Source organism: Rhinopithecus roxellana, chromosome 5, assembly GCF_007565055.1.
Source record: "Rhinopithecus roxellana isolate Shanxi Qingling chromosome 5, ASM756505v1, whole genome shotgun sequence".
Taxonomy (NCBI): Eukaryota; Metazoa; Chordata; class Mammalia; order Primates; family Cercopithecidae; genus Rhinopithecus; species Rhinopithecus roxellana.
In genome coordinates this window covers 68,450,563-68,473,271 of record NC_044553.1, presented here as the reverse complement: position 1 = coordinate 68,473,271, position 22,709 = coordinate 68,450,563, and the positions used below count along the sequence as shown (strand labels likewise).

At 39.8% G+C, this 22,709-nt stretch overlaps 1 protein-coding gene across 1 annotated transcript in view; it reads right to left on the bottom strand.

The window, feature by feature from the left end:
* The window catches only part of FSIP1 (fibrous sheath interacting protein 1), a 192,691-nt gene extending 172,137 nt beyond the window's left edge, over positions 1-20,554 (bottom strand). Inside the window, exons 1-5 of the mRNA XM_030931580.1 lie at positions 20,504-20,554; positions 14,448-14,580; positions 8,535-8,718; positions 3,644-3,798; positions 1,786-1,879 (exon numbers count right to left, since the gene is read on the bottom strand). Of these exons, the coding sequence (XP_030787440.1) occupies positions 1,786-1,879; positions 3,644-3,798; positions 8,535-8,718; positions 14,448-14,573 (559 nt within the window). The 5' untranslated portion in view covers positions 14,574-14,580; positions 20,504-20,554. The remainder of the gene's footprint in view (positions 1-1,785; positions 1,880-3,643; positions 3,799-8,534; positions 8,719-14,447; positions 14,581-20,503) is intronic.
* Between the last annotated feature and the right edge of the window lie 2,155 nt (positions 20,555-22,709).

Below are 22,709 nucleotides of genomic sequence, written 5' to 3'. Positions count from 1 at the left end.
TCAGGGGGCCATATATCTAGCCTTGGTTATTCTCTGCATTGTGTTTGCTGGAGCTGAAATGTCCAAGCTTGCTCCTTTATTCAGTGTCTGCATTGAAACTGTTGAATAGTCAGTGTATCGGTTTCCTAGGGCTGCTATAACAATTTGCCACAGGCTGGGTGGCTGAAAACAACAGAAATTTATTCCCTACAGTTCTAGAAGCTAGATATCTGAAATCAAGGTGTCAGCAGAGCATTCCTTCTGAATTGTTCCTTGTATCTTCCTAGCTCCTTTTGGGTTCCAGCAATCTTTGCATTCCTTGGCTTGTAGCTACATCCCTCTATCTTCACACAGCCTTCTTCCCTGTGTCTCTATGTCTCTTTGTGTCCTCTCCTCTTTTTTGAAGGCCCACCCTAATCCAAAAAGACTTCATCTTAACTAAGTCTCTGCAAAGACCGTATTTCCAAAAAAAGACATATTCCAAGGTTCCAAGTGGACATGAATTTGAGAGAGACATTACCAAAATCATGATAGCCAGGAACTGGCTACAGTCATCTTCTCTCTGCATAGCCCCTCCATATCGCTTGCCTGGGGCCTCTCACAGCATGGCAGCCTTGGGCAGCCTGATCTCTTACATAGTGGCTGGCTTTCCTCTGAGTGAGCATTCGACAAGAAGCAGAAACTGCCTGTCTTCTTAAAGACAAGGCCTGGAAATGGCATACTGTCATTTTTGTTGTAATATATCAATCAAAGTTGTTCCAGGCCAGCCAAGACTGAAATGGGAGGGAGAAATGGACTACATCTCTAAATGAGGAGGAGAATGAACACAAATAAAGGGAAGGAACTAATGGCAGCCATTTGGAAACAAACGACCACACACATCTATTATTGACAGCTAAAGGTGCTCCAGAAATACAAATTAGTTGGGAAAAGGTTACAAAATACCATATACATATATAATTTGATCCTATTTTTCTTCTCAAAATATATATATGGATATTTGCATTAAACACATCTCAAAAGACAAACAGTAAACTAAAATATTAATAGTGGTTATCTCTACAAGTTGAGAATTTAGCTGATAGTAATATTTTTGTTTAACCAATATTTTCTTATGTAGATTACACATGTGTTACTTCTATAACAAAACAGAAGATGCAAAAAGTAAATGATCGATGAATTTAATATAGGCCAGACTAGTATTTTTTGATGTTTCAACTAGGATATATAAAAATACAAAATGTTTCTAATCCCTAAAATTTTCACCATCATATAAATGGGTTAAAGGTTACATGACTCCATAATATTTCTGTTTTCAAAAAAGAAGATTCACAAATATACATAGAAACAAACGAGAAAGGCAGAAATAAATGTGCAGAATTGGTTCATCTCAAATAAATAGGACTGTGAGAGAGACCAGGAAATAGGACAAATCAGTCACAGATTTTAACAAAAGGCGTTCCACAGGCTCATAAGCAGTTAGGGAAATGTATGCAGAAAGTGGGATCTAGAGACACCTACAAGAGACAGGAAGTAAAGGCAATGACATACTTCTGTCTGTTTCCCAGTTTGTCCCTGCCCTGTCCCCCTTACTGTCAAGCAGACACAAACACTTAAAGATACCGAAACATACCTAAGCTTGGAGTAGTTTCATATAATCCTACCTAATGTGATCAATTATTTCCCTAAAGAACAGTCAAACTCACAAAGAACAGGACAGAAAAATTGGATTGGGAATTTTACTTTAATCCAAACATTCTATGACTCAGATAAAAACAAAGCTGAATGACATCTCCATCCACTCACCAACAGTTTCTTCAGACGCAGCAGTCAGAGAGAAAAATTTTTTTGTATTTTCCATCTCCTCTTTACTTTGCCAAGCTTCACTATATTTTGCAGACTAATGAAAGAAAAATTTAAATTTAAACATTGGAAAAGAAGGCAACTATAATCATTTATTTTTTAAATTCCAACACAGCTCCCAGTCACATACATACAAACGAGAAGTCTCAGGCTTTTTTTCTTTTTTTTTTTTTTTTGAGGAAATCTGTAAATGTTCTCTGTTCTCACAAAATTCTGTCAATGGGTATTTCCAAATAGAGTCAGAGTATACACCTATCATTATATGATAATTACCTTGCTTAAAGTATCTTAAGTTTCTGCTTGATATTTTTATAATTAGTGAGTAACCTAAAGATACACCATCAAATTAAAAAATTTCAGACATTTCAAGACTGTTACTATATTTTATTATGTTTCCATTTATAATTCTTGCTTCGAAGGAAATAAAAACTTGCTTTAAGATTCAATAGGAAAAAGTGATAGGCTAACTTTTTCTGCTAAAATTTCCAAAACGATTTATCTAGTTTAAAGCATTGCATTGTGGATGTTTCTTTCTTTCAATCCCAATGGACTTCCTGGGAACCTCATAAAAATGTATTTTTAATTACTACATTTTTAATTCATATTATTGTCTAGGAAACTTTCCCAGAAGTCAGTCAACTGTTCAAGGAGGGCTTTTCAAAAACAACCAATCTCTTATTACACACGGTTCCTTACCTTAAAGGCGCTTTGCTTTGAGGGTCAAAATTCAAGTATGAGTCAGTGGCTATACACCAAGTCAATGCCAACATCTAGTCAACTTCAAGCCCTCAACATTATAGAGAATAAGAGGTCCAAGAAGGCCAAGGAAAGTTATGGAGCACCAGGAATTTGTTGAGATAGAAGCAAATGAAGTGTGGTCCTAGACCTCAAGCACTTTACAGCTTCCCAAAGATCTTGACCAGCACAGGAAACAGTCAACTCCCCAAAACTTGTTTGTCACAAAAGTTTACCCAAATAATGAAGCTAACCAGAGGGTTAAACTGTGTCTATTTATCTCCAAACTATAAGGCTGCTGAAGAGAAAGCAGACATATGTACTTGATGAAAGCAGCTATTACACCTCTTCCTATTCCAGAGATGGAGGGGCCCAGCACTTTACCAGCCTGTTGCTGGTAAGAGACGTGGTACCCTGGGCCTGTCCCTGGGGAGATGAACACGCCAGTGCAGTGCTTGAAATCTGAATGCTACAGACCAAGTTTTCTTCTCAGGTTCCAGAAAAATATCACCCCTATGACCCCTTCATATACACACATATACATATCGCTGCCACCACCTCCACAAAATAAAACAATAAAGGCAGGCCACAGTAACACCATGGTCCATGATTTTCTTACTCAACTTATAGAGGAAATTCTTTTTTTCTATATATATCTATATAATATATTATATATGTACATAAAATATATATTTTATATATATATGTGTGTGTGTATAAATATATATATATTTTTTGACTGCCTCGCTCTGTCAGCTAGGCTGGAGTGTAGTGACATGATCATAGCTCACTGCACAGCCTTGAACTCCTGGGCTCAAGCAATCCTCCCACCTCAGCCTCCCGAGTAGCCAGGGCGACAAGCACACACTACCATGCCTGGCTAATTTTTTAATTTTTTTGTACACATGGGGTCTCTTTATGTTGTTCAGGCTGGTCTCAAACTCCCAGCTTCAAGCGATCCTCCTGCCTCGGCCTCCCTAAGTGCTGAGATTACAGGCGTGAGCCACCATGCCCAGCCAGGAGAATTTGTTTCTTACATGTCAGCATAAGGTTAGATAATTCTTACCTTAATTTCTTCCCACAGCTTTATTCTCATTTCTAGACCTTGCTTCTTAATTTCTTTTTCTCTGCGTTGTTTCTTTGCCAGTATTTTATCAAGTTTTTTCATCTTGTGAACAGCATCTTCAAGTTGAGAATCTAATTCTTTTAATTTGTGTTCATCTATATTGTGTGGAAAGTAAAAATAGGTCTGAAGTATAGTAAAACTATAAAGTTTTGTTTTGTTCTTACAATTTGTTCTTTCATTCAACAAATATTTACGGCTGATAGTAATAACTACTATACTGGTACCATGTATCTCGATTTACAAGGTGCTTTCACATGTATTTGTTTATATAATTATCTAACAACCCTATGAAATAGACAGTTTTCTCTATTTTACAGTTGAAATAACTGGGTCCCTTCAAATAGATAACAAATTATAGCACTGGACTCAGAAGTGATTCTCATGATTTTAAATCCCAAATTCTTTCTCCTTCATTCTGTTACACTTTCTATGTTCACGACTAAGAAACAGGAAATAAAGAGTAAGACAAGAATCCTGTCCTAAAGCTGCTTCAGTCTAACTGAAAGAGAAGGCGTGTACACAAATGGCTACAGTAAAAAGCCGTATGTCTTCAGTGACACAAAGTGGTTGCAACACATAGAAGAAAAACTCAAACAAGAACTCCATGTAGCTTGTATCTTTTTTCTATGCTGCTTCCTTCATTCTAATTTCTTGAAGTACCTAAAAAGGTTCTTGAATTGTAGATAATTGATAGCAACTTATTTGAAATTAAGGACACTTTAGAACTTCTGTCATTAACTTATGATTAATGATAATAATAACTAACATTTATAGAGTTACCTGATAGGCACAGTTTTAAGTGCTTTATTTTTAAGCATTATATCACTTAATGCTCATATTAACCCTCTGAGGTGGTATAATCACTGTTCTCATTTTACAAATTAGTAAACTGAAGCTATTTTGTAACTGAGTTACACGTATGTCCAAGGTCATATAACAGGTAAATGCCAGTCAGATTCCACCCAACTCTGTCTGACTGTAGAGCCAAAGCTCTTAGCCTCTTAGCCACAGATGATAGTCTCTCTGTTTAAATCTGATGACAGCTGATAATCCAGCAATGAATGAGCATGAATGCTCAAATAGTAAGTCTCAGCCACCCCAGGACAGATCATTAGAAATGGCATATTGTGCTAAGTAAGGCCAAATTTATCAACTTTTGAAAACCCAAAGAGTTCAGTGATATGTTTCCCTATAATGAACATCACTTCTTCTTTTCTTTTTCTTTTTTTTTTTTTTTGAGAGACAGGATCTCATTCTGTCACTCAGGCTGAAGTGTGGTGGCATGATCATAGCTCACTGCAACCTCGAACTCCTGGGCTCAAGCAGTCCTCCCACATCAGCTTCTGAATAGCCAGAGCCAGGACTACAGGCGCATGCCAACATACTTGGCTAATTTAAAAAAAAAAAAAAATTTGTAGAGATGGGGGTCTCACTATGTTGCCCAGGCTGGTTTTAAACTCCTGGGCTTAAGTGATACTCCTGCCTGGGCCTCCCAAATGCTGGGATTACAGGTATGAGCTACTGCTCTCAACTTCCTAATTTCCTTCTGAAGGAAAAAAAGAAAGAGGAAAGCAACTTATCCAAAAAGAATACTGATACTATTAAGAAGGAGGTTCCTGGAATCTTATTGCTTACATACTTCAAAAGCAACACCTTCTAGTTCTCATTCCCAACTGCCAATCCTAGCATTCTCAGGCTCTGTCAACATAGGTAGTCTATATAGCAGGCATTTTGAAGTAACCCATTCAGTACTAAAACCATATAAACAAATCCAATGTAAACTGTGTCAACAGCTAACCTCGATTATAATATCTTAGATATGGGAAGGGGACAGGGAAATGCTGGGTAGAAAAAGGTAGGGTCCCTGGTAAGGGCTCTACCCTTGGGCCTGTACCCACGAACCTCAATGAGAACAGGCACTCCTATTTTCACACCCAAATACTGCATTTTCCAAGACCACTCTGGCCCACCATGCCCCCATTCTGTGCCCCTATAAACCAGAGACCTTTAGCACACACGACACAAGTGGCTGAGGAACAGAGAAACACACCAGCAGACACCAGCAAACCAGTGACTGCGGAACGATGCAGATGCCAAGGGGAGTTCAGCCAGAGGCAGCTGGAGGAGAGTTCAACCACCGGGCAGCCCGACTCCAGGGGAAGACCACCTTCCCACTCCATCCTCCTTCCAGCTCCCCATCCATCTCACTGACAGCTACCTCTACCACTCAATAAAACCTTGCACTCATCCTCCAAGCCAACATGTGATTCGATTTTTCCGGTATACCAGAGCAAGAACCCAGGATACAGAAAGCCCTCTGCCCTTGTGATAAGGCAGAGGGTCTAATAGAGCTGATTAACACAAGCCGCCGGCAGACGGCAAAGCTGAAAAAGCACACTGTAACATTCCCACTTGGGCTTTGGGAGTTGTAAACATTCACCCTTAGATGCTGCTGTGGGGTCAGAGCCCAAAAGCACTCCCCAAGGCCTCTGCACCTGCCCATCTGCCTGCCCCCTCTAGGCGTTTGAGCAGTGAGGCACTGAAGAAGTGAGCCCGCACCCCTGTCACACATCCTGCAAGAGGGATAAGGGAACTCTCCCATTTCACTTTGTTTCCTGAAAACCATAATCCTGAGTCACCTGACCTAACAGTGAGAGCTGATCTCATCCCAAACATACTCTAAATCACAGCTCTCAAACTTTTCTCAGCTCCCCTTTACAGCCTTAAACATTATCGAGAACCCAGCCGGGCACAGTGGCTCACGTCTGTAATCCCAGCACTTTGGGAGGCCAAGGCGGGCGGATCACGAGGTCAGGAGATCAGACCATCCTGGCTAACACAGTGAAACCCCGTCTCTACTAAAAATACAAAAAAATTAGCCAGGCATGGTGGCGGGCACCTGTAGTCCCAGCTACTCGGGAGACTGAGGCAGGAGAATGGCATGAACCCAGGAGGCAGAGCTTGCAGTGAGCCGAGATCGCACCACTGCACTCCAGCCTAGGCGAAAGAGTGAGACTTCGTCTAAAAAAAAAAAAAAATTATTGAGAACCCATAGTAATTTTTCTTATGTGGGTTATAGCTATTGATAATGAACATATTAGAAATCAACACTGAAAAGTATTGTAAATATTTACTTATTAATTCACTTTCAAAAATAAAAAAACATGCTATTACTAATTATGTTAACGTAAGTATCACATTTTATGACAAATAACTATATTCTCAAAAAAATTAGTGAGAAGAGTGGTACTGGTCAAATTTGTAATATCTGGATGAAAGGAAGACAGCTGGATTCTCATATTCTCATAGGAAGACAGTCATCCTATTGTAATCTGTTGTTTTGGCTAAAGTATATGCAGAAAATTTGGCCTCACACAGATATACGGTTAAAAAAGGAAGGAGAAACTTAATAGCCTATTCAGATAATTGGATAGTCTTCTTTAAACTACACCAATACTTAACAGGGGTGGTTTCTTACAGGTTAACTGTTAAGTGAAATCTGTAATCAAAGTAGTGAGCTTTACGTATTTGTTCCATTAAAATCCATGGATCTATATTTCATGTTGAATGGATCTTTTACCCTACATTGATCATTCGGAAAACAGTGGTTAACTAAATTATGCAGACCTTCAACCTGTTAACACATTTCATTACACAAAGGCATCAGTTAATATTGCCACCAATTTTTATAAGAAAAGTCTAAGTATTGGAAAGCTATCAACCTCACAGTGACACATGCAGTTTTCCAAAACTGTAATTTTCACTCGAAAGCTCAAATTTTACCATTGGCAACAAATACTGTCAGTAGTTATCCTCGAAGTACCATGTTTATTTTCTTAAAAAGAAGTCTATCAAATACCCATGTGAATGATAACTGTCAGTCATTCTTTCAAGTAAAAATGGTGTTCCATTACACAAGTGGCCACTTCAGCTCTCAACTCCAACCATCACAAAAGTACTTTCTTCAACACAACCTTCAAACTTCGGCATAACTGCTTTATGTATACTTCCCATTTTGCCCCACAGGATGTTAAGAAGATGCATATTTAAGGGTCAAAATTTCATAAAATTGATAGTTTTTACTGATTCATAGCCGGTGACACTGGCTATTTCTTTTTCCTGTCAGTGCCTGGTTGCAAAGAATACAATGACTACTAGTACATTTTGGTGCCATTGTCCGGATTCATGATAAAGCACCAGCAATTTTGCTAACCATTCCTTTTACACCATCAGTGCAAATGTCAGTATGGTGAGCACAAAGGCAAACAGTATCTCAGTATTACTATGAAAACAGCTTTCACCTTGCAGAGCCCCTGCAAGGGTATCAGGGACACCATCTCCCACCATATCCCCAGGGCTCTGCAGACCACTTTTTGAGAAACACTATTCTAATTCAATCTGACTAGAATTAATTTACCACCATTAAAAATGTCATTTTTTTAAAAATCCAAATGTTATTGGGTGGGACTATCCCTACAAATTATAGCATATATTTTATTGTACAATTTTAGTCATCAAAAAATCAATAAATTGCATCACAAAATGCAGAAATACTCCCTACTTGATTAATGTACAATGACCACAACAACTATTTTATTAAATGACATATTTTGTTATATTTCTAATATAAGTATATTTAAGGGCTCTTAGTATTCTTATAAATAAAAAGTGGTGATTGCTTGTTTGTCACAAATAGTGTATGTCTTTTTTGGTTTATTATTTCTACTTAGTTGATAAAAACACAGGTAATACTAACACCTTCAATATAACATTTGTAATTATCATTAACATTTGTAATTATCATTAGCCAATCACCTAGTGATTATTCTACCTGAACACTCAGGGATTATCTGATGTTGAACCAAATCCAGATCTTCATCTGATCCCTCTTCAGCCAATTTTATTTTCTCAGAGCAGCTTTCGCGCTTATCATCATTACTAGTTCTTCTGTTCTCTGCATTACTGCTTTCGGAGTGGTCCTCTTTACCAGAGTTCAAGTTGCTTGCAGTATCAACCTAAAAATAATTTCCAAAAAAACACAGTTTCCAAAAATACTGTATTTTTTTAAACTTTACATTTCTAGAATGTTTTGACACTAATGGAAGCAGATGGAGAATGTACATAAATGCAATACACTAGCATTAAAGTATTCTAGAAATATAACACTCTAATTAAACGTAATTTAACTACACAATTCCATATAATAACATTTGCACCATTCTCCAGCAATCCCTAGCAATAATGGAGAAGAGTCTACATCAGTCCTGAAGGGAACTGCTATCTGCCAGGCTCTGAGATAAGGCACAACGGGCCTGCTCCTTGAGTTTACACTGGAATGGGCAGTTAAAGGTCTAATATGACAGCCACTTGCCACATGTGGCTACAGAATGGTTGAAAAGTGGCTAGTCTGAGTTGAGATGTGCTTTCTAGGGAGAGTCTCCTAATCAGAACCCTGTGCTTTGGTCATTTATTTATTTCTATGATATTCATAGTTTTTCTATTTCATTTTAGTTTCCCTTTACATTTTAGCAAAGTTCATTTTGAAAACACCACTTGACACAGTTGAGTTTTCCTAAGAGAGAACAGAAAAGGACCTCCATGGCCGCGTGAGGGAAAAGCAGGGATCAGAGACTCGGGTTTGTAAACTGTGATGAAAATCACTTCAGAAGTTAACACAGCCCCAGGGAGAGAGACAAGGCCTCCGAGAGAGTCAGCCCCTTCTCACAGGAGTACCTTTCCCCTCCCAACAGACTGTCTCCTCCAGCCCATCCGCTCTAAGCCCTCGGTAGGTTTTGTGTTCTCTCTGCACCACATGCTCAACCATCCACCACAATCTGCAGTCCCCTCGTGAATCCCCAGGTTGGAAGACGGGCAGTGCTGAGAATGAAACTGCCAGGAATGCAGGCCTGCACGGGGATGTCCCTGCCTGAGCCAGGACATAAACGCAGCAGAACTGAGCTGACTCGCTGGTAATAATCACAGCCATCATTTATTGAAGAATTACTATCAGCCATAGCCTGCCTCATTCACTCCTCACAATGACCCTATGATGTAAGTTTCACTACCGTGAATTAGCAGAGAAGAAAACAGACCTAGCCGAAAATGAAACCAGTGAAGGCCCCATTTATAAATAAGCAAAATAGTGTTTACTTTATGTAATCTGGGAGGTGGTTAAACAGGGTTCCCTAATCAAAAACATATTTCTGCCAATGGTAGAAAAATCCTGGAATTCCACAATATCCAGTTAATCCTTAGGGCCTTCTGTCCTGTGAAAATGGTAACATTTCTGGGAGAAGCTGCACAAGTTCTGTCCATCATTTATATTGGTATAAATGAACTTAGCAGACCTTCCTCTGAGGCTGGGTTTCACATGGGGGAATAAAGAATACACAAAAGGGAACTAGATGGATAGCACACTTCAGGGTACCCCAAGACCTTTCATACCCATCATCTCATATGATCCTAACTCAGAAAGAGCAGAAGGTAATGAGGCACAAAGGTGAAGCTGGAGAACTAAGCAAATTTCACAAATTTTCCCATAGTTTCCCACCCCACTAGCTACCAACTTTCTTCCCCATCCCATTGCCCACTGGCCTCTCTATTCCTAACCCCCTTGCTCTTCTGTCCTGTGGTCTATATGTATGATTTTTCTCTCTTCCTCATTCTTAACACCACATCCCACCTCTATATATGTGTGTGTGTATGTGTGTGTGTGTGTGTGTATCTTTTGGACAGGGTCTCACTCTGTTGCCAAGGCTGGAGTGCAGTGGCGTGATCACGGCTCACTGCAGCCTCAACCTCCTGGGCTCAAGCAATCCTCCCACCTCAGCCTCCCCAACTAGCTGGGACCATGCCACCACACCCAACTAATTTTTGTATTTTTTAATAGAAATGGGGTTTCACCACATTGCCTAGGCTGGTCTCAAACTCCTGGGCTCAAGCAATCCACCCTCCTTGGCCTCCCAAAGTGCTGAGATTACAGGCGTGAGCCACCGTGCCCAATCTATTTTTATTCTTTGAGATGGAGTCTCACTCTGTTGCCCAGGCTGGAGTACAGTGGTGTGATCTCAGCTCACTGCAGCCTCCACCTCCCGGATTCAAGCAATTCTCCTGCCTCAGCCTCCCAAGTAGCTGGGATTACAGGCATCCACCACCACACCCGGCTAATTTTTGTATTTTTAGTAGAGACGGGGTTTCACCATGTTGGCCAGGCTGGTCTCAAACTCCTGGGCTCAAGCAATCCTCCCACCTCGGCCTCCCACAGTGCTGGGGTTACAGACGTGAGCCACCACGCCCAGCCCCACCTCCATTTTTCATGGCTCCATGTCCCCTACTCCATACCTTTATCTTAATCGTAGGAAACACAAATACCTCATGAAACCCCTTCCTAATATTTAGATTCCTACTTGAAACCCATGGGATTTTTACACAAAGTACAACTATTGGCTCTTTAAAAAAAATTCATAAGCAACAACAAGCCAAAATTTTTAGAATGAGAAATATATTATCACTAAACACGTCACTAAAACACTAATATTTTAAGCTCATTTTCTGCTGTGAAAAAAAAATTCGGTAAGAATTTAATAAAAGACAAATCTGAGCAATAAAACTAACCAGCACACCAACATTTATTACTCAAACAATATGTAAGGTTTTCTAGATGCTGAATGATTCACAATTAGCAGTCAGCATACAATATATTTGTAGCTTTCTTCCCCAATCTAAGGTGAACCTTGCTGATTTTCTATGAACTTGATTAACACAAATCACAACTTTGAAAACTTTGCTTTCAATATAAGTGTCAAAGTTCAGATTGGCTAATAAATATTCTAGAGTTTAACCTGTAGCTTAGCAGGTTGAAACAAAATCTGAGTTTACATGATCACTGATATTCTGCTTTTAATAAGTCTTGAATGAAGTAATATTAATCTGTGTATTAAAACATGTATAAGTATTAATATCATGAAGCTGTTACTTTAAAAAAATTGTCACCCAGAAATACATAAGCAGGAATACTAATTCTATGCTATTCTAAAATTTGCAGTCTGGACAACCTTGTGAGACCCCTGTCTCTACTTAAAATTTTTTAAAAAAGAAATTAGCCATGTGTATTAACATGCATGAATATCAAATGTATTGTGTATGCTAGGAGATAAAAGCCAGAGTGAAAAGCTACATACTGTATGATTCCATTTATACAACCTTCTAGAAAAGGAAAAAAAAAAGGGACAGAGAATAGGTCAGTAATGTTAAGGGATTAAGGGTGACATTGGATTATTTACAAAGGAAAAGAATGAAAAAATGTTTTGAGGGATGATGGAACAAACTGTTACTATATCTTGATTGTAATGGTAGTTACATCACTCAATCTATTTGCCAAAACTGTACACCAAAAAGTGAATTTTATTGAATGTGAATTTTTTAACTAATAACTAAAAGTTAATAGATCAATTGAGATACAATATTAATACATCAGAAGATTTAATATCACAAAGTTAGAAATGCTCCCCAAATTAATCTGTAAAGTGAAAGCAATTTCAATCAAAACCCCAACCAGATTTTTCAGAACTTAAAAAACTGATCTAAAGTACATATAGGCCAGGTGTGGTGGCTCACGCCTATAATCTCAGCACTTTGGGAGGCCAAGGCATGTGGATCGCCTGAGGTCAGGAGTTCAAGACTAGCCTGGCCAACATGGTGAAATCCCATATCTACTAAAAATAGAAAAATTAGGTGGGTCTATTGGTTTGTGCCCGTAGCCCCGGCTATTCAGGAGACCGAGACAGGAAAATCACTTGAACCCAGGAGGCAGAGGTTGCAGTGAGCCTACATCACACCATTGCATTCCAGCCTGGGCAAAATAGTGAGACTCAAAAAAAAAAAAAAAACATACATATAGAAGAGCAAAAAGCCAAGGATAGTTAAGACAGTCCTGAAAAAAAATAATATGGAAGAGCCACTATCAGATATCAGTAATTATTACAAAGCTGTAAGAGTTAACACACCATATAGTAGTGATGCAGGACTAGATGAAACAAAACTGTATTTTGTACAAAGTCACTTATAGCTAGGGTTCTGGACATATGTTAGGATAATCTGATTAGATGAACCTGCACAAGATTTAGAAAGCAGATGTGAGGTAGAAGCATCTTCCTAAGTTCCTGATAGGAAGCTGGCAGAAAAATATCAAAGGCAGCCATCTCTGCATGTCTAGTCACCAGCTTTGTGGTTCTGAGGGACTTGGGGCAGTGGCGGAAGCAGCAGCAGCAACTTTCTGATCTCTGGATTACAGCTCTGGTGGCGTGACCTAAGAACCCATAATCCAGGGGAAGCCCCCTCCCTGAACTCCCTTTCTTGCTGGTCGTCTGTTGATTTTGAGGTCTTCTGTTGATTTCGAGGAACTAAACTCTTTTTTGCAGTGGGGGAGGTGGAGGGGGAACACAGTCTCACTTTGTCACCCAGGCTGCAGTGCAGTGGCACAATGGTAGCTCACTGCAGCCTTGAACTCCTGAAATCAAGCTATCCTCTTGCCTCAGCCTCCCGAGTAGCTGGGACTACAGGCATGTGCCACCATGTCCCGCTATCTTTTACATTTTTTGTAGAGTTAGGGTCTCGTAATGTTGCCCAGGCTTTAACTCTTATATTCAATCCCTTTCTGCTTGAAATACTTAGAGTGCTACTCCTGAACCACATCATGACAGACAAAACTCTAAGAGTTCCATAATGCAGAAGCTAGTCTACAGATTAAAAAAGGAGTATGAATTCATTAACTTGCAAAAAATTTGTTTCATTATAATATTCAAATTATTCATTTCCTAACACCTTAAAAGAAATGAGAAAACTAATGCTTTAAATAAAAAAATCAAGTCCAGATATTTTAAGGAAAAAAAAAAGGGACTGCTAAAGAAAAAAAAAAAAAGGTCACAGCCAGATAATATCTAATAGAGTTTGACTCTGTGTCCCCACCCAAATCTCATGTCGAATTGTAATTCCCAGTGTTGGAGGAGGGGCCTGGTGGTAGGTGACTGAATCATTGCTGCTATTGTGATAGCGTTCTCACGAAATTTGGTTGTTTGAAAGTGTGTAGCACCTCCTCCTTCACTTTCTCTCTCTCCTCTGCTCCAGCCATGTAGGATGTGCCAGCTTCCCCTTCACCTTCCGCCATGATTGTAAGTTTCCTGAGGCCTCCCCAGCCATGCTTCCTGTACAGCCTGTGGAACCATGCAAACCTCCTTTCTTTCTAAATTACTCAGTCTCAGGTAGTTATTTTACAGCAATGTGAGAAAGGACTAATACAATATACCTACCAAATATACATCACATGACCTTTACTAAACCATTTTTTTAAAATACTGAATCTTTTTAAGTAAGTGTTTTTAGTAAAAGTCAATGGTGGCATATTAGATGTTGGAATACAAAACTTCCTTATAAAGAAAAAAGAGTCAACGCACAAGTTTTAACAAAGTCTAATGTGGAGAAATAAACCACACTCCATAAAAAGGAAGGAAAAAAAGGAAAGCGGGAGGGAGGGGAGGAGCAGAGGGAGGAGAGAGAGAGGGAAGGAATGGAGTAGAGTTTTTCTCATATTAATCTAGATTAAACCCAAGAAATCTGCAAGTGCTCCCTGAACACACACACTGTCTAAGGAGAAAATTTTAAATGGGATGTTAACAACCACCTTAGTTTCACCAACTGCTGAGAAGTTAGGGGAAGGAGTTTAAATCTTTTCTAAACAGTAAATTACCTTGAAGGATCCTGGTTCTGTTGAGAGCACCTCCAAAGAAGCATTTGAACTTCTGCTCCCAGGGCGTATTCTTGAATGTGAAGCTGGCTTTGAAATTCCATCTAGGTTTCCCTTTATAATATCCATTGAAATCCTGGGACAACAAACAAAATATTTAATACCAAGCGACTTGGATATTTAAATCTTTCATTAGTGTTAATATCCAATTACTCAGAGGCTTTGTTTAAAGATTATGTTGCTACTGAAGTCACACTGAAAGGTTCCCCAGCTTCACTGAAAGACATCTTGTGTACATGGATTGTTAAATCTTATGCCACAGTATACATAAAATATGCTGCCCAGGATGTTAGATACTGAATATGGCTAAAAGAGAATGCAGAAGTGAATGCCATCTCAGTTGCTTCCTGGGCCTCCAGGAAAAAACATTTCCTGTGTCCCTGGTCTTCCCCAAGGGAACATTCAGGGGCACCCCTGTCTCTCAAGCAAGATCCACTTCATTTTAATGATTGCTAAGTCCCTCCTGCTACTTTATTTTTTGAAAATGAGTCTCACTCTGTCACCCAGGCTGGAGTGCAGTGGCGCGATCTTGGCTCCCCACAACCTCTGCCTCCCAGGTTCAAGCAATTCTCCCTACCTCAGCCTCCCAAGTAGCTGGGATTATAGGAGCCTACCACACCCGGCTAATTTGTGTGTGTGTGTGTGTGTGTGTGTGTGTGTGTTTTAAGTAGAGATGGGGTTTCGCCATGTTGGCGTCAAACTCCTGACCTCATGTGATCTGCCCGCCTCGGCCTCCCAAAGTCCCCTTGCTACTTTCTTTCAGTTTTGCCTTCTTTTTTGTAGCCTTGCCCACTCTAGCTCAGCCTTCTTCCCTCTCAGCTCTGATTTCTTCTCTCCCCTGTGGTGCTGCATTTTCATGGAGTACCTAAGCACTGCTCTCAGTTTATCAACCCTCCCCTTCTAAAACCCGTAATTCTATTTCTACCCTCTGAAGCAAGAGAACAAAACCTACTTCCTTCATTAGAGGACAGATTTTCATTATCTGGCTATACATTACCAATCTATTTAACTATTTTTCATGTGATATTATCCACAGGCCTCTCACCACCCTGGCTGTTCTATATCTAGTGCTATTTCTGGAAGCAGGAAATACTAGGCGGGGTGGCATAAGCTAGAGACACAGTGAGCGATGCTGCACATTGATCCTTCCAAACCTTGTGGCCTACCAAGACCATTCCAGCTCTGTCCTGTGACACTGGGGCAACACGCATGCTGAGTCAAATGGGAAAAGAGAGATAATTCCAGCTTTTGCCCTCTCATACTCGGCTTTGCATGTGAATGGGTGCCTTCCAACAAATCCTTTCCTAAATTCCTACCAATTATACATTCAAGCATAACAGAATGAAAAAGGCAGTTGCTTCTACCCAACAATGTCCTTTTCTTATCCTATGAAATGACTCATCTTTCTTTTGCTTGTTGAACAGCAGAGGCAGGGTCCAGAGAAGCTGTGGACACAGAAGAAAGCACAAATATAAATGACCTGAAGCTTCACCTAGGTACACAGAGCAATGTTATGGCTTGGCTTCCAACCATTCAATGTGCCAAAGCTTATGCTTAAGAGACCAGGAGGTCAGCTCTTCCCATCTCAGCAAATGAAAAAGGCATTGATCTCAACATTATTCAAACTCTGCAAAAGGGTTTGGGCTCACTCAGGAAAACACTGACATTATTATTGTGGGATGATGAATCACCCTGGCCCCTCACATCACAACCAAAAAGCATAAGTCACCAAAAGGCCAAATGTCTTGTAAACGCCCTTAGCAGCCTGTCAAGGGAGACTTACTGCAGCTTGCAGAGGGAGCAATGAGATGCAAGCATGCGCAGAGCCGCATAATACGTGTCAATAAGGGCAGAGGCACAAGGAACCAACAATGACCTGGATCAGCTAAAGGTCTCCACAAATCTTTCATTCTGCTTTAGAAATAGGTCTGTTCTATTAGGTTCCCTCCTGAAAATAATAAATTAAATAAAATGCAGTTCCTGAGGTAGGTGGGGATGCAATAACAGACTATCTTATGAATTTGGCCATCTAGAAAAAGGCATGGATAAAGCGTATTAAAATTGGATCTTATAGATGTATTTAAGCATTTGGAAAGAAATTGTAACTGCCACATAGAAATTCCACAAGAAAAAGCACTGTACATGAAAAAAAAGCAATCAAACAATATGTAAATAGTTATAATTATGTAAGCATTGAATGTTGACTTAACCAAATATTATGCCTTAATTATACTGAGCGTATGCAAGAAGGAGTACACAAAAGGAAGCGCGTAGTAACAGAAATGTAATCTGTTATCATAGGAAATCAAAGAGACTGTCCAGAAATTGATAAAGCCAAACAATAGTTAAATATAATACTTTAATGAAAGTAAAAACTAATTTTATAAGTAATAAAAAATATGAAATCTCCAACAGACTGGAAGGAACATAAATTTATAAACATAAACATAAAGATAAATTTCATAATCATGGAATTAATGATTTAGTAAACATGATACTAAGAGCATAAATCAAAAAGGAAAAGACTAACAGATGTGGCTACATAATAATTAATGCTCTTGAGTCTCAAACATGAAAAAGAACTCTTAAGTGAAATTAAAAGGAACCTGAGAAACTGGGGAAAATAAATGCAACATAGATGACATACAAAAGGTTAATACATTCACATATTTATAGAGCTCTTACCAATCAGTAAGAAAAAAAATTCTAATAGAAAACTGGGTAAAGATTTTTAAATGACATGCACATATCAAAAAAATAAGAGAAAGACAGACATACAAATTGTCGACAATCCCACTTTAAAAAGTCCAATTTCTCTAATTAAAGGAATCTACACAAGGGGACCTGAAAGACGATGACACATCAAGGAAGTAAGAGTAGTGGGCTCTGGATTGGTGGGTTCGTGGATGTTCTTGTACCCTTGCTTATCTTATTTTCTGTTTTGCTATTAACTATATCTTGTATTTATAACTATTCATTTATTATAGAAAGATCTCTAGAATGTACTAAAAGGTATTTGAAAATAAATTAAAAATCACCCAACATCCCACCACCCTGAGCTAAACACTATTGGTACATCTCTATCCCATTTTTACTCTACGTGTTTTTCAACAAAATTGGACTAACGTGTTTCTCGCCACTGCATAATGAGCATTTTCTTATGACATTAAAACACCTCAAAATAGAATCGTATTTACTTCATGATACTTGATTGAATAGACAGATTAGATATATGATCAGATCCTAAATTGTGACAAGGGCCAACTTTTTGTAATATTCATTTCAAACAAGATTAATTTAAAGTTTTTCATACAGGCTTGTGAGAAATGCAATCAACATAGATGAATTAAAGCCAACGTGGAGACATATGGCTGCTATAATTTGGTATTTTGAGATGAATAAAAGAATCAAAAGAAAATAAATCCTCCTCTGTTATTATGAGTAGCAAGCCTTTAAAGAGTGGGACTAATTTATTTTCATTATTTTTATGTCTAAAAATTATTTATGTGTGGTCAATTTTTTTACTTTATATATTTGTGTATTCTGTAAGGAATACTTGCCCATGCAGAAAAAAATCAAATAATACAGGTGAACATAAAAAATGCTTTAAGTCAAAATTCGGCTTACCCCAAAAATGAGTGTTAATAGAGACTTGCAAGTCTCATTTTTTTAGGCATATGCAAACCTTCTATCCTTTACACCCATCGACTCCTCCCCAATGCAAACACACACAAATGGCATGGTGCTTTGCAACTTGCTTTTTCACAATTAACAATCTATTTCATATATTTTTCTATATCACCATTTATAGATATACGTCATGCTTTCAAACAACAGCGTAATATCCCAAAGATGTAGCACTTTTTTAATCAGTTCACTTAGGTGGTATATAGAATATTTGCTATTAAAAGCAATTCTAAAATTTGCTCAAGATGTATCACAGACCTAAAGTAAAACTTAACACTACAAAATTTTCTCTTTGTCATTGTTGTTGTTACTGTATTTGTAGTAAAGACGGGGTTTCACCATGTTGGCCAGGCTGGCCTCGAACCCCTGACCTCAAGTGATCTGCCTGCCTCAGCCTCTCAAAGTGCTGGGATTATAGGGGTGAGTCACCAGGCCCGGCCAAAACTTCAAATTTCTAAAAAATACATGTGACTGTGGGTTAGGCAAAAATTTCTTAGACACAACATCAAATGCATGATTCATAAAAGAAAATACTGATAAATTGGAAGGCATCAAAATGTAAAACTTGTACTCTTCAAAAGATGTTAAGACAAGGAAAACAAAACCCAAAGACTAGGAGCAAATATTTGCAAAACACGTATCTGACAAAGGATGCATATCATGAATATATAAGCAAGTATCAAGACTCACTAACAAGAAAACAAAGGATTTGGACACACACATCACCCAAGATGATGTATGGATGTCAAAAGAGCACATGAAAAGATGTTCATCATTATTGCTCCTCAAAAAAATGAAATAAAAATCACAATGAGATACCACTACATACCTATTTAAATGACAAAAATTAATTTTTTAGAAAACTGACAATACCAAGAGCTGACAAAGTGGAGGCAACTGAAACACTCATACTGCCAGTGACAACGCAAAATCATCACTTTTCAAAACTGCTTGGCAGTTTCTTACAGTTAAACATATACTTAACCATATGACTCCACAATCTCATTCATATTTACTCAGGAAATGAAAACATATTCACACACACACACAAAAAAAACTATACATGAATATTTATGCCAGTTTCATTAATAATAGCAAACAACTGGAAAGAACCCATCCAAATGTGCCTCAAGTAGGAAATGGATAAATATACGTAGGAAATGGATAAATATATGACTGTACAACCATACAATGGACTATTGTGTCCAGAATTGGTTCCTTCCAGTGGGTTCTTGGTCTCGCTGACTTCAAGAATGAAGCCACGGACCCTCGCCGTGAGTGTTACAGTTCTTAAAGATGTGTATCGGAGTTTGCTCCTTCAGCTGTTCAGATGTGTCCACAGTTTCTTCCTCCTGGTGGGTTTGTGGTCTCACTGGCTTCAGGAGTGAAGCTGCAGACCTTCGTGGTGAGTGTTACAGCTCATAAAAGTAGCATGGACCCAAAGAGTGAGCAGCCACTAGATTTACTGCAAAGAGTGAAAGAACAAATCTTCCACAGTAAAAGGAGGCCCCACCATGTTGCCGCTGCTGGCTCCCCTGGCCAGTTTTTATTCCCTTATTTGGCCCCACCCATATCCTGCTGATTGGTCCATTTTACAGAGAGCTGATTGGTCCATTTTACAGAGCGCTGATTAGTTCATTTTACAGAGAGCTGATTGGTCCGTTTTTACAGAGTGCTGATTGGTGCATTTACAAACCTTTAGCTAGACATAGCATGCTGATTGGTGCATTTTTACAGAGTGCTGATTGGTGCATTTACAATCCTTTAGCTAGACACAGAGCACTGATTGGTGTGTTTACAATCCTTTAGCTAGACAGAAAAGTTCTCCAAGTCCCCACTCAACCCAGAAGCCCAGCCAGCTTCATCTCTCACTATTACTCAGTAACATAAAGGAACAAACAACAGATACACAGAACATGAATGAATAGCAACTACATGATGCTAAGCTGAAAGAAACCTGATTAAAAAGGCCACAGGGTGTTTGCTTCCATCAACATGACATTCTGGAATGGGCGAAATTACAGGAACAAAAAACTAAGTGGTTGCCAGCGATAGGGTTAGGGGAGGGGTTAACTACAAAGAGCACTAGGGAATTTGGGGTTCATGACGAAACTTCCATATTCTGATTGTGGTGGCTGGTAATTACATAACTGTATGCGTTTGTCAAACCTCATAGAACTTTAGATTAAATGGGTGAGGCTTACCATAAGTTATACCTCAATTTTAAGTTAATATCTTTGTGCCAGTATTTCTTTAGCTATGGTCATACATCCATAAAATAAATTAGAATTGCTGAGTCAAAGAACACTTACGTTTCAAATTTTGGTAGTTCGCCAAATTGTACTCCAAAAAGGCTGCACCAAATTACACTACTTCCCCAACAGTGGACTGGGGTCCATTTGGTTATGTCAAAGCTGTTTCATCTTCTCCAGTCTGATAGGTGTAAAAGGTATCTGTGAATTTGGTTTACATTTCTTCACGAGAAAAGCTGAGTCTCTAATCAATTGTTTGCTGTATGCATCTTTTTATTTTTCCTGTGAAATGCCTATTTGCATCCTTTGCCGTTTACGGTCTAGTTTAAATGGCTGGTGATCAGTTATAGATCTTGGTGGGAGGATCTAGATCTTGGGAAAGTGGGAGCCTTAGTTACAGGCCCTAATGTTAGGTGATTCCTGGAGAAACAGCCTCCACGGAGGCAGAAGCCCTTGGGGCCCCGCCCCTGCCCTCTCATTGGCCCTGTCCGCTCTCACTGACAGTCCATCTACGAGCCGAGCGGCCCGATGCAACTCCACCCCGCCCACTCCTCGGCGCACCGCCCCGCGACCTAGCTCCGCCCTCGTCTGCGCGGCCTCTCACCTTCCCGCCGGGCCTCCTCGAGGAACTGGCCCCCGGCAGTCAGAGCGTAGACTGCCGCAGAAGCGCGCCGCCGACACTCACCGCGCCAGCCACTTCCCCACAGGGAAGAGGGATCTCTCCCGCCACCTCAGCCTCTCTGGTGGTGGAAGAAGCCGCCAGTTCAAAGCCCTCCTGCCTGTAGCACCGCTGTTTCTCTGGCAACCAGATGCGCGACGCTTCCGGTCTCGCGATAGGCGAAAGGGCCGTACCATCCGGAAATGGGACAGGGGCCGGCTGCTGCTGGAGGCCCGCGAGCTGGACGGCGCGGCTGTGTCCCTCCGTTTTCGCGGCCGACCGTGGGGGTGGGGAGCGATTTGTTCGTCTTTAGGTTGTATTCGGAACGGGGACGTCTGGATGCTTGTGTATCTCTGTCCCTCAGGTTGCTGTGATGCCTTACAGGTCAGCTATTCTCTCCGAGCAGTTTCCTCCTCCGTAAAATGGGAACAATAATAATTCTCTTCTCACAAGACTTGTGCAGCTCAAAAAGACCATGTATGTGAAGCTCTAGTACATTTGGGGTGATATAGAAATTTTAAAAACATTAGTTTTGCACAGATTTGGCTACAGTCCAAAAAGTTATAATTGCTTGTTACACCTTCTTTCATTTCGCAGTTTCTCTAATTCTCAGTGCACGAAAATTATTTCCCTACGTCCACAAACTGATTTTCCTCACCTCCAGTGCCGTCAGATTTCTCCTGCTTCCCAGCACCTTACCGTTTACAGAGCATTTTCACATTCATGGCTCCTTTGTCCTCATTGTTTTAACTAGATAAGATGTGGTTTTTTTCAGCGAAGCAAATAGTCATAGGTTGAGTTGCCGAAGAACACAGCTGCGGTCTAGGCCAGTGCTGGATATTAAAAACCTGGCTATAAATGTCATCCCTATGCTCCTGAATCCTGCATCTGATCACCAGCCCAGACTTCCCTGAACTCCAGACTACTTTACCTAACTGCCTATTTGACATATCCACTTAGATGTGTAAACATCTCAAACTTAACACAGGAAAAAACAACTTCTCCAGAGTCCCCCGCCCACTCTATCCATCTCAGCAAATGGTAATTTCATCCTGTCATGCCTAAACCAAAAACCTTGGAGTTGTCCTCAATTCCTCTTCCTCTCACACTTTACAATCAATTCGTCCTATCAGCTCAGCATTCAAAATGTATCCAGAATCCAAACACTCGTCGCAAGTTCAGTGTTTCCATTCAGGTCCATACAGACATCATCTCTAAATGATAAGGCTTTCTGTTGGCTCTCTGACCTCCCCTCCTACCTACTGCTTTCCCATGGTAAACCTGGTTCCAGCCTCACTGTCCTCATTGTTAGTGTTTCTGTGCAGGGATTTCTTCCCAGCATTTCTCGGGGAATTTATGTGGCTTTCCAAATCTCAAAAGAAAAAAAGTTGCAAAATGAAGAAAATAAGAGAAAGTATCCTAATTCTCCTATGAGAATTAAAACTTAGAAGCCAGCCTAGAGATGTTACTGAAGAAATTCACCAATGTCAAGTTGAAAACCAGCCCAGGAAATGCCGAGTTCGAGGCTGAGGTCAACATTTTCAGGAACCAGGACAGGAGCACTTGGGAGAGACATGGCTACACTCTCATCAGTCAGTCTTGCTTGTA